This window comes from Magallana gigas, chromosome 6 (assembly GCF_963853765.1).
Source record: "Magallana gigas chromosome 6, xbMagGiga1.1, whole genome shotgun sequence".
NCBI classification, from domain to species: Eukaryota; Metazoa; Mollusca; class Bivalvia; order Ostreida; family Ostreidae; genus Magallana; species Magallana gigas.
In genome coordinates this window covers 45,690,469-45,705,681 of record NC_088858.1, presented here as the reverse complement: position 1 = coordinate 45,705,681, position 15,213 = coordinate 45,690,469, and the positions used below count along the sequence as shown (strand labels likewise).

At 35.6% G+C, this 15,213-nt stretch overlaps 1 protein-coding gene across 2 annotated transcripts in view; it reads right to left on the bottom strand.

Moving 5' to 3' along the window:
- The window catches only part of LOC105344201 (adenylate cyclase type 10), a 31,875-nt gene that overhangs the window by 15,648 nt on the left and 1,014 nt on the right, over positions 1–15,213 (bottom strand). The window contains exons 1-20 of one of the 2 annotated variants that reach the window (XM_011451881.4): positions 14,405–15,097; positions 12,129–12,320; positions 10,778–10,915; positions 10,444–10,590; positions 9,480–9,685; positions 9,214–9,289; positions 8,786–9,070; positions 8,584–8,666; positions 8,037–8,187; positions 7,910–7,941; positions 7,650–7,768; positions 7,432–7,508; positions 6,786–7,022; positions 6,112–6,268; positions 5,722–5,914; positions 5,470–5,541; positions 5,077–5,357; positions 4,349–4,604; positions 1,767–1,911; positions 672–1,145 (exon numbers count right to left, since the gene is read on the bottom strand). In XM_011451881.4, the coding sequence (XP_011450183.3) occupies positions 672–1,145; positions 1,767–1,911; positions 4,349–4,604; positions 5,077–5,357; positions 5,470–5,541; positions 5,722–5,914; positions 6,112–6,268; positions 6,786–7,022; positions 7,432–7,508; positions 7,650–7,768; positions 7,910–7,941; positions 8,037–8,187; positions 8,584–8,666; positions 8,786–9,070; positions 9,214–9,289; positions 9,480–9,685; positions 10,444–10,590; positions 10,778–10,915; positions 12,129–12,320; positions 14,405–14,429 (3,346 nt within the window). In that variant the 5' untranslated portion in view covers positions 14,430–15,097. Of the gene's footprint in view, positions 1–671; positions 1,146–1,766; positions 1,912–4,348; positions 4,605–5,076; positions 5,358–5,469; positions 5,542–5,721; positions 5,915–6,111; positions 6,269–6,785; positions 7,023–7,431; positions 7,509–7,649; positions 7,769–7,909; positions 7,942–8,036; positions 8,188–8,583; positions 8,667–8,785; positions 9,071–9,213; positions 9,290–9,479; positions 9,686–10,443; positions 10,591–10,777; positions 10,916–12,128; positions 12,321–14,404; positions 15,098–15,213 lie in introns of those variants that run through there. The other variant, XM_011451882.4, reaches the window with a different exon arrangement.

Below are 15,213 nucleotides of genomic sequence, written 5' to 3'. Positions count from 1 at the left end.
GACACTTCTTATTATCAAATTTGTTGGTGATACTAAATTCCCAATACCTCATATGCGGTATTTAAATACTTTGATTTGATGCTTCTTAGCGGTTCTCTTTTTAAATATTTCGTCATATTGAAAACTTTAACATATTTATAGAAATGATAAGGTTGAAGAAGGAACATCACTGGAATACCCTTAAAGTCTTTGTCATGTAAGATTGATTATGTTTTAGGACATGGAACCTTTTCTTCCAATAAAGATCTTGACATTCAACTAGTTTTATAAATGATTACATGTATCTTGAAAAGCTACAAGGACGTCAAGAATAAATCATTTTGTCATTCTTGCAGTTAATTAAGAAATCATCTACTACTTGTAATCTATCCAAGATTCAGTTTGGTGTCCTCCAAATTTTAACGTTTTCTTAATTGTAAAACAAAGAGATATATTCAACGTACACAAATAAAAGACGGACACGAAGTCAGCAGATTAAGACACAAGTCAACAGCACATCAAGTAAGTAGTATTGTATAGTAGTTGTATGCAGCTTTTGGAGCTTCCCAATGTTGTCAACACACGAAGTAACAAAACTGAAAGACTTGGGTAAGACCTAACACTAAACTGGTATCACAAGTTTCAATCTATCACTGATATTTTGTGCACGATGTCTTTTATCTGATAGATACCTTGCTTATTGTCCAGACTGTCTTTTGGCTTTCGGTAGAGGAGGTAGTACGGAATTCTCTTTCGAATCTCATCGGCCTGATTTTCGAGATATTCAACAGTTTTATTATGCAGATCTAATCTCTGACTTTCCATTAAAATGTTATACGCTGTCTGCTGTAACAAGTTATTCTTGAATCGCATAACATTACAAAGATCTGCATTATAATCGTCCTCCATCTTCGGACAGAAACAAGCTTCTGGGTGCAAACCATTTGATTGTAACAGTCGCGCCGCGCGGCCGGTCGGAATATTGGCACACTCGAAGATACCAATCTGCTTGAGGCGCTTGAACGACTTCCGAGCTTTGACACGCTGTACTTTTGGTAAGATGTATTCTATCATATCTCTTGGGAACGTTTGTCCCAACACAGCAGCACATTTCACAATTAGTTGTTCCGATGCCCTCATGGAGTCGAGGCGGGCAATGATTAGCTCTGCAAAAGAATCAAACTAAGTGCTATTTGTCGATGGAAATTAAATGCAAACTTATGTATTTCTCTGTAGATTCTGAAGAGATGTTATTTATTTTGTTCATGCTCTCGGGATTCCACATTCGGCCAATCTTTTGATTAAATCTTGAATTGGTTCGAACAAATCACAAGAAGCAATTATCTCTATTTGAGAATGTGTTCACCAGATTCAGCCACTGTATTTGGAATTGCCGTCACTTTTTAAAAATTACTAGTACTCCAATATGAAAAATCAATCAATTAGATAAACATGTACAATGTCGAAGTGATTTTGTAGGTCCCAACCACTTATTTTTTAAGTATTTTACCCTCGATATCTCGCATACTCGGGTATCTCGAAGTTTTTAAACAGTCCCATCTAGTTCTCGATAACGAAGTTGGGGTATTTTACAGAAGAAAAAAATGTGCATGTTACATATACATGTACTACTTGAAATATTCATTTGTCTGTGCATGGTAAATCTGTATCACCTGTAGATTGGCTTTTGGGAACTAAACAATTTAGAATTGTTGCCGTTTTTAAAATATCTGATAATTACCTTACTCAATAACATTTTTCTTAGTGTGATATAAGTAGTTTGATACCTTTCATGATAAGCGGAACCTCTATATCCTTTGGGTTGACATGAGGGGAAAACATTGCAACTTTCACTTTTGGTTTATTATCTTTGATGGAGGTCAAGCAATAACCCAGCAACATGCCCGGTGTTTGCTGATTCTGTCTGTTAACCTGCAAAAAATCGTGTATACTATGATAAACTATGCGTCCATATTCATACTAGTAAAAGAATAATGACTGCAGCTTAAACAGAAAAAGGTTGGCTCCTGTAAGATTATGTAAATATCAAATGCCTACTCAAAATAATGGTTTGGAACCATCGTCCAACAAGTGATATTATTGGACTTGTTTTACAGTCTGAATAACTAATACTCATTTCCTTTGTATCCTTCTATGAAACAGCCAATTATAAACTTGAAAACCAAGCCAGTAATGAATACATCGACAGTATTTGATGACAACGCAAATTCTATTTGCCCTGTGGGATTAATTTGGTTAGACAAATGCAAAGGATATAAGCATTCGGATTAGTTTCAGAATTCAGCATGGATTTCCTTCACATGGTATTAGAGTTTGAAAATAAACCAATCTCGTTAATTGTTAAATTAAAGAGAATGCAACTTGAATTTGTTGTGAACTCCCATCATCGAGTCGTCGTTTGTCCGACCACGTTTTTTTTTTTGGTTTTTTTTTTTTTTTGCATATAATATTCTGTTACGTGTACCATTTGATTGTGTATATTTTGCATTTTTGGCGGAAAGCAGCTTTGATAATTCGCTAATTCAAGGTCATCGCCGTCATGCACATTCATACAACACGTTTACAGAAGTTTGATATTTGTTGAACAGTTAATGTCTTACATAAAGAAAGAATACTTATATCATTTCTGATTTCATTTTTATCAAATAAATTTACGTTCCATCTAGTTTTGATTTCAGCTATCTCTGACTGTGAACGCCTCCAGTGGTGTAGCTACTGTGGTGAAGCACTATAAGCACTTGCTTACATTCTTTCTGAATTTCAAATTTTTAAAACATATTATTTTTTTTCCATTGCAAATTCCGACAACCTTAAATTAAAACTGCGTTTGTGCCGCAAGCTTTCCTGAAGCTTTCTGAACTTCTTTTTATAACTATACATGAAGTATATAATACAGTTTTCGAAATATTAATATTGACTGTCAGAGTCACAAGTTAAAGATTTAAATCTAGACTATACGAATTCACAAATATGACCATCATTACAATCGACTGATCAGCGCTGCATTCCGTATCACAATGAAGAGAGGGTACACTGCTTTTTCAGAAGAAGTTTAGGTAGAGGGGAGAGTTAGTTCATATGTTACTTTAAAAAATCAAAACATAGTTACCGTAAATGACAGCATTTATTTCCTAATTAGGCAGAATATGCCAGCTATAAAACTGCGTGAGAAATATTGCACCAATAATAAAAGCATCTAGTCAAACGTCCCACTTTCACCGTGTTGTCAGGCGTGGCTGACTCGTATTAAACAAAATCTCTGAATTAGTTTTTTGGATTTATTTTATTGATTCTTTTGTATCTGTTGATTTGCGTTTTGTTTTGTTTTTCAATTTCTTTGATTTTTTTGTTTGAAGGTATTTGATGATATGTAGACAACAGGGAGAAAGAATTTATAAAAAGTGTTAATACTATTACTGCCGACCTAATTACACCCCACGCAACAAGTTGTGAGGGGTATACTAGTAGTGTTTTTGACCGGTCCGTCCATCCGTCAGTCAGTCAATCAGTCCTCTTTTTTTGTAAGCAAAACTCCTTTTAAACCGCTGCACGGAATTCCGTAAAACTTGTCAAGTATTTAGGACACAACGTGCAGATGTGCATATCACCGGAAAATTCCGATTTCATTTTTTTTCTTCAAATTTTAGCACTTTTGAACGTTTAAACTTTGTTTTTGTTGTTAAGAATTTTGTTGTTGTTAATACAAAGGTTGATCCAAAAGTAATGTCACACTATGCACCGCGTTTCACACTGGCTCTGTATTTATCATACAATCATAAAATTTTCAGATCTGAATTGAATAAGGTAGATTTCTCAAAGCACAAGTTTTTGTCACTTTATGTGGATTTTTCACAATTTTATCGCATCTGTGACATTACTTTTGGATCAACCCTCGTAGATTTGCATTCTTAAAGAAAGTTTTGTTGTGATGATTTTTTGGGAGTTAAGCTCGTTTTATAACCAAATTATTTACGTATTAGATGCATATTATACCCTGTCTGTCTTTATTGTTTGTAGAATTGTCATGGTATGTAAAATCGTGGAATATGTGAGCTTGTTCTTAAAAATTTTTGTTGTTAATGAATGTGTATTCTTGCAAAAAGGTTTGATGGGATGAGTTTTGGGAGTTAAGCTCGTTTTAAAATCAAATTATTTATGTATCAAATGCATGCCCTGTCTTTTATTATGTATAGCATTGTTATGTAATGTGAGAGCGTGGGATATATGAGCTTACTAACTTTTTCTTTTATTGAAAAATGTGCTTAGCTGCGCCTCCAAGACCACCTGTTCACAAATATTTTGACCCCAGCTGCGCCACTGAACGCGCACATGTACTAATATAAATTACCTCGTCATCCTCCACCCTGAATGATGAGTTGACCCTGTTGTACTCGATCTGATCGTTGTCGTTTTCATCCAATACATCCTCCAGGCTGTGGTCAGAGAAGACCTTCTTCAGCTGTGCTGCATTGGGGGCTATGGTGTTTTCCCTCATCGTGGACGACCCGTCATCATACGTCACAATCAGCTGTTTCTTCTCCGTCATATCTATTAATAGTTGCTCACACCAGTATGGGACTCCTTGTGTCCGCTCACGTAACATTCTAAAATAGATTTTAAAGTAAACGCTTATTAGTTCAAATTAATTTAGTTTTTACTATAATTATATAGAAAATGCAAAATCATTTTGTTTCAAACACAACCAAAACGTTTACAGTTCTTGAAACGCATATAGAACATTCGCCAAAATATATATGGCATTTAATTATTTCCAAGAAATATAAATATGAACACAGTAGAAAGTTTGTTGCCATCACCAATTTAGAAAGATTGAAATTTTATTTCTTAAATGAGTGATCCTTATGAACAAATAGGATCTGATAAAAAGCCGTGCTTTCACTTTATAAATTACAAAGGATATAAGTTATGATTTGAACAGTTTTAATTTTGAAAGTTTATGCCATGTGCTAAGTAATTGTTAAAATATACATGTTTAGTCACTGGCACTGCTCTAGAATTCACAGTTTTTTGTATTATGTTTATCGGGTTTAAAAATCAAAGCAAAGAAAATCTTACGCCTCGAGTTCACACGGAATCCTGACCACATCCATGATCTGACAGGCCAGTGCCGGTAAGTGACGGGTGTCCAGCACCCCGAGGTCAATCACCCGGACGTTGGAACTGTCCATATATTGCTCCGCGAAGTCACACGGGGGCACCTCCACCGCCGCGGGACGAGAGGACAGGACGATCAGTACCCCCCTCATCTCCCTCAGCCAACACAGGAACCTCCAGGACAGGGTGTCCACATTCTGGGCGTCATCCACCAGCACCAACACCGGCTGTCTGGCCGTGCACTATTTGTACATAAGGTTAAACAATGGTTTTCATGTAACAAGTGGGATTATTATGGAAATTTTGGCAAATATCTAAAAGATTCCTTTTCTACTAGTCGATAAAGCTTTTTACCTTTTCAATGATAATTTTTAGAATTTTTGAAAGATCCCCTTCTCTCCCAGTTATTCCTTTTGGCTTTTGGTACTGTAATATTTCAGAGAGTAAACAAATGAGATATGCCTGTTTATCTACATGTACAATTCATACAAAAGCACCGGTCGTCCAGTGCGAATGTACTGGATACAATAACGTTGAAAGTGAGACATTTATTTTGTGTACATATAACTGAGATCAAGTTGTCTTTTGAAGAGAATACGCAATTACCGCTGATCCTTGGATACTGTTTAGAAGATAAAGTTTGGAATCTAGGTCATGGGAAGCCAGGGCTTTCATGATTTCCGGTTCCGTGTCTATGCGATCCGAGAACTCGGATGAAGAAAGCATCACTTGGAAGATGTAGTTACTGAGACAATTGGAGATGTGTAAATGCTGGAGTCGGAGAGCGCCGGAAATAACACTACGAAGGAAATGAAATTGTAAAAATTAATTAATCTTATATCTCTGCATAAGTTTACTGCTTCAAACGATATTTTACGGCGTTTACTGTGGAGTCATAATCGTGGCTGCTAAATTTTCGGAGATACCGCGAGTACCCGTCTCCCACTAATTAACATGTTTATTATAGTTTAGTGAATTTTAACGCCAACTTCTCACTTGACGTTCTTTGTCTCGGCCAGGCGGATAAAGTGGTCCAGTAGGCGGGTCTTGCCGATCCCCGAGGCCCCACTGATGATGTAATGATCCGGGTACTCCTGTCCACTGACCAGCCTCCTTAACTCATTGTCTATCAGCTCTATCTCACTCTCCCTGCCTGAGTAAAACACAGTCATCCGCATTTTTAATTATGTGCCGTTTATTATATGGAGTTGTAATAGATAATGACATTAATACTAAAGTATTACAATCATGTAGCACTTCAGTTTGTTGCGCAGATGAGCTAAAAAGAGTTTTCTATCAGGTATAGAAGGCTGGATGGGCGTGGCAATTTTTAGACTATATTAATCTCCTTTAAGGTACCTCACTACACCTAGACTTATACTTTTTAAGACACTACGTCACAAAATGGCGATTTAAATGTTTCGTTAAACTGTTTATATCGTTCCATAGGGTTGTATATCGTCGTAGCTCAGTGGTTAAATTATTGGACTTCTGAACCGCAGATCATTAGTTCGAATATCCCTGAGCCACCTTAAACGAAGAGCTCTGTATAAAGATGCTGGAAAATATTAAAAATCTAAACCTACAATATTTTAAGGTAGGTCTGATGGGTCGTCTGCTGAGCCTCCTTAACGTAATTAGTGTATGTCAGGTAACTCAACGTTTGTTACCTAGCAGTGGAAACTGGAACAGTGGTATCTTTGCCACGGCCTGGGTGGAGGTTTCTGACGACTCCACGTACTCTCTGATGACCCCCACGTTCTGTAGGCCCTTCATCCTTTTAGCCCCCAGAACCCGGAAGTTGATGGCGGGGAGGCGGGACTGCTGGAACGTCCGCTCCCCACAGGTGACCTTGTTAGGGTAGTGCATCATCAGCCGCGCCGCCATGTTTACCTTTCTTCCAATGACTATTAAAATGATCAAATTCAGATTTTGCTTTTGCTAAATCGTTAAGTCTATAGTTTCATTTTGTTTTTAAAATGACATAATCAAACTAAAACGGGTTTATTAAACTTCACTAGGATATGAAATTGTTTTATCTCCTGATCAACATAAGTCATTCTTAAACAGGTGTAAAAAGAGTTAATCATTTTTGTGGATTTGATCCTATACAAACATCAAATCCTAAAGAAATTTTAATATATTTTTACATTTTGTAATATAACCAAGTACAGCCTTCCATCCTATAAAGTGTAATAACTCAACGGGGGTTGAAGATACATGCTTATGGTTTTTTACATTTTAGTTTATCAACAAAAATATTGGATGCGTGCATAGTATGTGAATACTGGTAGTTCCAATAATTAGCTGGCATACCTGAGTATTCGTGACGATTTTTGTTTCCGACTACCCCGCAGAATGTCCCTCCTGTGGTCACGCCAATAGACACAGAACTGGAAAAAATGTAAGTTCACCATTGTTTATTGCTTTAGATTGTTATGTCAAGAAAGACAACTTCTTAATAAATAAGTAAATGTATAATAACAAGAATATTGATTTGGAATGTTTGGTTGAAAAATTCTTCTGCAACATACCTGACTCCAGCAAGTTTATCCAAAATACTCTTCATTTTATGTGAACATATTAGAGCATGCGCACAATCTTTTTCGTGCTTGTACCCAGGAAGTCCAAATATTACAAGGAAAGTGCAGCCCTTCAAAGAAAAAATAAAACACGACTGAATGAACAATTAGAATGAAATTCTATTAATAACAATATCAAGTCAATTACAATCTATTTATACGATAATTCAGCATTACTTGACAAAACATGAAATTGAATATATTTCACTAACCTTGTCAAAGAAGAACACTTTGTTCAAACAACCTGAAAGAAAGAGGAGATAAATCAACAATTTTGTTGTTGTCAATGTTGTTGTCCTTTAATACTTTTTGACTTGTAGAACAATGAAAGCTACCTACCGTGCATGACTTTGGACTGGCGGTAAACCACTTCGAACACGTCCTGTAGTAGCTTGGTAGTGTCTTGTTCTTCTTTCAGAATCAAGTTCATGAAAACCACTGTGACGTTTCTCATTTCAGATAAGTACTCCAATGGCTGATTGTCATCCAGCTGTGAATATTTAAGATATCAATGTTCATGTATTTTACTTATTATATTGTTACTTGCATTTCAAGATGAACTACCACAATGGTTAAAAATATGCGTACCGTCTCCCGTGGCCAGTCTTGCCAAAGTATACTAACCGTGTGTCCAATCATTGAAATTTGTCGTTTTCATGAACGTTTTCTCTATCATATTAATTTGGAAAACATGCATTTGATAGTTACATAAGTATGTTAGCATTTACTCGATCGATAAGATTTGGTGTTAAACATGAAAACAAGAAAAATTCAGCAAGTTGGTCCGGAGTCAATATTAGCTTAACTCTGCTTGGCCTTGGTTTTCCGTCGACAATGTCGTATACGTTGTAAACTGAATTTCACCGATCATTATTTGTAAAATTACCTTTTTCAACACTGGATGTAGAATATATAAGCGTAGACATTCATCCAATCGCATCTCTTTGACTGTTATTACAACACTGCGCACTGAAATATAACATATAAACGTAGAATTTATAATGGATTGATTTTTAATTCTTTCTTTGCATTAAAGAATAACTCACGAAATATTTGTTTTATTTCATAAAAATAAAAAAATCAATTACACTTGTTAAGACCCATTTTTGGCCTGCCCGGTCGAGCGTGACTTTCCTCGCCGTTCTCGTATATCGTACGGTGAACTGGTTCCGAGTGTCTCCGACTTGATGACGCAGTAGGGGCGGGGCTTGTGTCCTCGTTGCTTGTTTCGTCATCATTGCTCTTGGAAGTGCTTGCGTCATTGACGATGGGGATTGGTTTGGTGAACAATGACTTTGACGCGCCCTCAGAAAAGGCGGTGGCTGCTGTGATACCGGTGATAGCTACGCCCCAGTCTCCGCCCATTTTTCTCCCTAAATAACGTTCTAGTTGTCATACATTTGTATAAGTATATAGGACGAATTAGTATCAATACAGAAAAGTTGCAACAAACCCCTTTTTCTCCATGTATATGAAATAGTTATTGATGACGTTCATCTTCAATGTTTGAACTTACTGCGCATGAACCACAGTGACCCGTCTCTTTGCGTCTCCGCTCGGCTTGACCTTCGTGGCCTCCAAAATGAAAGAATCTAAGGGATACGAAAAATTAACTAAATCTTAAAGCAAAGGATTGTTCACATAGGTTGCAGATTTACTCATAATACCATTTTTGTAGTTTCATGACTGCATTGAAATTGATAAAAAGTTGTCTTGTTCATTTCTTCTATTATTTTCAAACAAACTGAAGCTCATAAAACTGTTTAGCCACTCTGTGCCTACCCTTGCATGCTGTTGGTCTTCGAGTAGTTCGTGGTTGTAGAGACTCTGTGTGCACAGTTCCCAGGCCGTGGGGGAGAGGACTATATGACCCGCCCCACAGAGGTGTTCCGCTTCGTTGACTTCACGGATGGCTGGTCCTAGCTCCACGTATACCCTATACTCGTCATTACCGAGGAATGTCACGGACATTTCTCCGGCTGATACACCTACACGACATAATGAAGCAAAGATATCGGGAAGTTAATGGCTGTGTGCTGAATGAAACCACTAATGGACCAGTTAAAGGGCTGTAAATTATAATGAATTAGGAAGTGGACATGCGTCCTTTGAAAAGATACATATCAATTAAACACGTTATAGGTACTTGAATATATATCCCCAATGAGAAACAGCGTTTTCTATTTCAAGTTTCATAGCTATTTAGAGTTTCAAATCACCACTTGCCATGTTTCACTGAGTCAAATATATACATATTAAAACAATTCAGCTCAAGGACATTCACTTCAATATTCATGCATGTAGATTGCTTATTCAAAGTGAAATTCAGAAAAGTTGGATTATAGGTTACTGGCACAGGGATTATGTAAATCATATACAATGTAATAAAACAAAGGTACTTCTCCTCTCAATTCTTTTCCTCTTCTGATTATAAAGATTACATACAACGGCGCAATCTAAGATCTTCAAGTACTTAAACTATGTATTGATATGTATCTTTTTGCACGAGGTATTTGAAATATAACTAGAATTTGCTCGTGCACAACATATGAATTTTGATACAAAAGATAAAGAATAACCTAGAATGTATGATTTTTATGTCTACAAAATTAATACAGATCCTATCTAAGGAAAAAATTCAGAGCAAAACAAAAAATGTTATTAAATTTATGATTCTTTTGGAGACAATGTTTGGCAAATGTGGCCGGCTTTTTGTCTTTTAATGAATATTTATGATAAACGTTACCCATTTTGACGGTGAGAGTGACCCCTATATCGGTCTCCCAGGCGCCACATCTGTCCTGAATGTTTAGACAGCACTTGACCACTTGATCCACGGTAGCATTCAATTCTGTGTCATCGTTAACTCTCCACACAGCAAGAATAGCATCGCCTGTAGAATGGAGCACATAACAATGGAGAGAGAGAGAGAGAGAGAGAGAGAGAGGGAATGAGAGAGTGTGTTGACGGGGGAACGTGGTGTTGCAGTGTGTCATGTACCCCCTAAATTCAATTCAATAAATCTAGCTGTTTAAGATTTAACTATCAAAATATATGTAACAATAGCCATGTATAATAACCTGCAAATTTGAGGACATCCCCCTCCGATGATATGATATTCTCCACTATTTCTCCCAAGTAATCATTGAGTGTTTTGGTTAATTGGTCGATTCCCGCGTTCTGCATGGCACCATATTTCTCGCAAATTGCGGTGAAACCTGCATATAAAGTTCTACCATTGATTATCGTTTACCTATAAAAACCCTATATATAAGAGTTATAGGTACATGCATATATAAATACACATGGCATAATTTGACATGTATATGAATGCAAAATTCAAATAGAGTGATTTAAATTTTATTCTAATTGGGTTTGATTAGGAAACTCGCGGATTAAACATGCCTTTTAATACAATAACATCTTTTTGAAATTAACACATATTGCTTGTAATTTGTAAAACAATCTTTTCTTTTCACAAATCAAACTATCATTTTGTTGAATAGAAAACTTGTTTAGGAATGTTTGTAATTTTCTTTTCCGTGTCAAATATTAAACAAAACTTCCAAGCCATTGATCATGTGACTTACGATAAGCCACTGACAAATGGATAACTCATAATTAGGATTAATCTGATTATAAGATTAGGGGACTTTAAAGAAACAAAAAATAATCTGTTTTTCAAAGAAGGCGTGCATGTTGTTCTTTTACTCATCAATTGACTTCAATCAGACTTGTGATTGTTTTTATGGAAGCCCTGTCTTCAGTTGTCTTCAAACATATTAAAACTATCATATATCGCAAAGCTATACGAAAACACCGTTCAAGGCCGGGCTTGGATAGGAAGGTTGCCTTTTGTCATAAAAATGCTTAAAAATTTATTCAAATCTAAAGTAAGCAAAATATCCAGCTGAAATAGATTCATGAATTGTTTGAAATTTGAGAAAAAGGACAAAGTTGGCAATTTAAATGATCTATATCTTACTCCCGCGCAGTACGCGCGGAATATTGCAATATAGCTTTGTCGTATATGCTCTTGAATTTTTTCAGGTGTTAAAACAAAATATGGAGAGATAATAAAAACTTCATATGAGGTTATTATTGTAGAAAGATGCAGATACATTGTAAATTCAATTTTTTTTTAACCGATGAAGCAATACGTCCCCAAAAAAGTATATACGACATTTTTTGAGCAAATAGAACAGTGTTTATTAGAATATCAAAGGATCAAACAAAGGAAATAAAAAGTTATCCATTCTTGTCGGCCTGTATCAGGTTGGTCATATTGCGATGACAAGCATTTCTTGTTTTTCATTTCTAAGCACCGTAATCCATCCTTATAAATATTTAAACCTGTGTATTATTTATACTAGAACCCGCGGTACCAGCGAGATTGTTTTATAAAGAAATTAACAACTTTGTCAAAATAACCTGAAATGTCGGCAAACATCAGCACTGTTGTGTAGGAAGTTGTCCATGGCAGTGCACGTGAGTGATTGGCGAACGTGACAATGCCAGGCACGTGCGGGGTCAGCTTTTTGAGGGCCGATTCTTCCTCTGGGTTAGGCGCTAGTCCCTGGGCTTGTCTGATCAGCTGAATTATCTTAGGGGTGCCTTTTCGATCTTGAATTTAAAAAAATGTCAATTAGTTTTAGCCATTTGTCTTACATGTACACAGACGCAATGAAGGAAAGTTCACAATTTAACAAAAATAAATCAAAATATCGGAAATTTACATTAGTTCATGTGCACAACAAACAATTTTGTACTTTGATCATACAAACAAGAAAGTGAAATTCACAATGATGAATCAATTGTTTTATACAGTACGAATAGTTCATGGACACAGTAAACAATTAAAATGTAATATTTTGTGAATTTCAAAAGTTCGTTTCATCGTTTGTCCTTATCATAGTGAGGATATTCATATTCATAAAAATATCTAATACAAGCATTTGAGTAGAGTTGTATTCCTGATAATGTTGCGGTCATTGTCCTTGGTATTCATGAGCTGTTTGTAATTCCTATAAGCTGAAATATATGATGTGGTTATATAAACCTATTATAAATGTGTATTCTGAAATATGATGCCATAAAAGATGCACGCCGTGTGAAAATTACACGACGTTTTAAAATTTTTCCCTTGTAACATCTGAAAGTTGTTAAGATATATTTTTGTATTGAATGTAAATAACTTTTATACATATATATGTGTATATCCTGTTCCTTACTTTGGTTTGATTGCATTAAGAGAATTTCAATGTCCCTGGCTTTTCTCCTTTCTTTATGGCTGAATGAAATCGCATTATCAAAAGTAATCAAAATGTATTTTATGACTGTTTGTGTAATTAAGTTTCAAAAGGAAATACATACAGGATTTTCCTCAACCCCCAATCTTAAACCCTGATTTTATGCGTTATCTCCGGTATATAATTCAAAGTTAATGACTTGGAAACATTGAAGCGATCGACAGACATATGTGTATATATTGGCATCTTTTTAAATCGTACAATAAATCCGCTAATTTTAGACTTTATGAGCTGGTGGTGGAGTCTTATTAACCAATCGATGACCCCCAGAACCTTTGGTTGTAAGTGGACACCTCAAAACATGCGACTTTTGGCACAATACAGCGATCTAGAAATCTGATAAACCCAAGGTTATTCTGACTGTATTCAAATATTAGTTTACATTTTGAACCATAACAATGATTGTTAAAAATGTATAAAAAACAATATCAATAAAGATTTTATCTTATATTTTCGACTGTAAAGCAAACTTAAAGCATATGATTTTTACAAATGATTTTATAAAAATGTATGAAAAACGTCAAAAAAGATTTTTTATCTTATGAAAAACGATTATATCACAAAATTCTGCGCGCTCTCGTGCGAAGAATAGTCAGACACATGTACATGTATTTTTTTTTTATTTACAATTGCGTCGGAAACAAAAATTTAGTCGCCCGTGATTTATTTGTATATGTCAGATCTACTAAACAACTCCTATACTTACTTCATCTATAGTAAACAACAACTAATCAAGACTAAAGATGAGTTAATAATATAAGATTGCTTTAGGTCTCTCAGAGAGAGAGAGAGAGAGAGAGAGAGAGAGAGAGAGAGAGAGAGAGAGAGAGAGAGAGAGAGAGAGAGAGAGAGAGAGAGAGAGAGAGAGATTTACGATGCATTATAATAAACGCAACAAAAGGTTGTAGTTGTTAAAAAAAATTGGCTCAGCACAAATTTGAATACCTAATTAAAACTCTTTCATAAAAATGTCTTACACTAATTATCAACAAGAAGAACAAAATACTATTGGAATTTAAAGCCTCCTTTGACATGTAGCTTTCTTAAGAATGCATGGTCTACGACAAGACAATGTTAACAGAACATACAAATGATTCCACAGTATATTATATATACATGTATTAAAGGAATAAAGCTCTGTGTATCAACGCATTACAGACAACACACGCGTTTTAAAATGCATGTAAAAAATGTTTACTACGAGTAAAACACTACAAACAAAATTAATTAACTTAAAGATGGGGAGAATTTAAGGCATGAAATAAGTATAAACTGCCGGATCATAAATGCAGGCTTATAAGTAAAATCCATAACAGATCATTGTAACAAACTTTGCTGCCGTATGTCCAGTCAAATAAATAAATCGTCAGTTAATAAAGTCACTAAACAATACGTTACCTGAATTATCTAGGGAGTCTTCCATACATGTAGACCTATATCTCACATAAACCGAGAACTTGGATCCCTAAACCGCACGCTGTCAGCGAAGGCAATAAAACAACACAGTATTTAAAAAAAGGTCATTTGAAATCAGTAGGCGAATCCCATGAAGTCCTTGAGTAAATTCCTGAAGGGGAGTTTAATTAACTATGGAAACATCAGGTTTTATTTACAAGTACAGACAACTCCAAATCCCTTAATCTGGTCCTCTTCTATAGAGCTACCTAGCAAACAGTTGTAGATCGATGGTAACTTTCTGATCTGGATTTTTAATTTTCAAAGCAAACAATACGTAACTTTTGTTTTACGTGTAAAATTCAATCCATCAATATGTAGCTATATAGATCACTTCCTTTCCTTGAATTTTTTTTTTTTATAAAATCCACATTAATCTTGATTGAGCAGTTGAGTAGTTGAAACACCTAATACGCATATATGACCTATTTGCGCATGGGTCTGCATCAGGCGCATTGTATATTTATAGAAGACCCTACAGGACACAGCGAAGCGTCATCCATTTCTCTCTCCTTCTCGCTGACCGCAGGGGCTTCACCACCCATTATACAGCCCCGAGCCGCTCAAAAAATAGCTGAGTCCGCTGATTAATTGTGTAGTGAACAAGTACAAAACAGACTCTTGTTTTAAGAAATCGTGTATTCCGAAATTTGGCCCATTTTATCTATTTCTTTGGAGTTCATTGTGAAAGAAAGGCATACATGTACATGTTCAAATTACATAAGATATTGATTTTTAGTCAGGTATCGAAA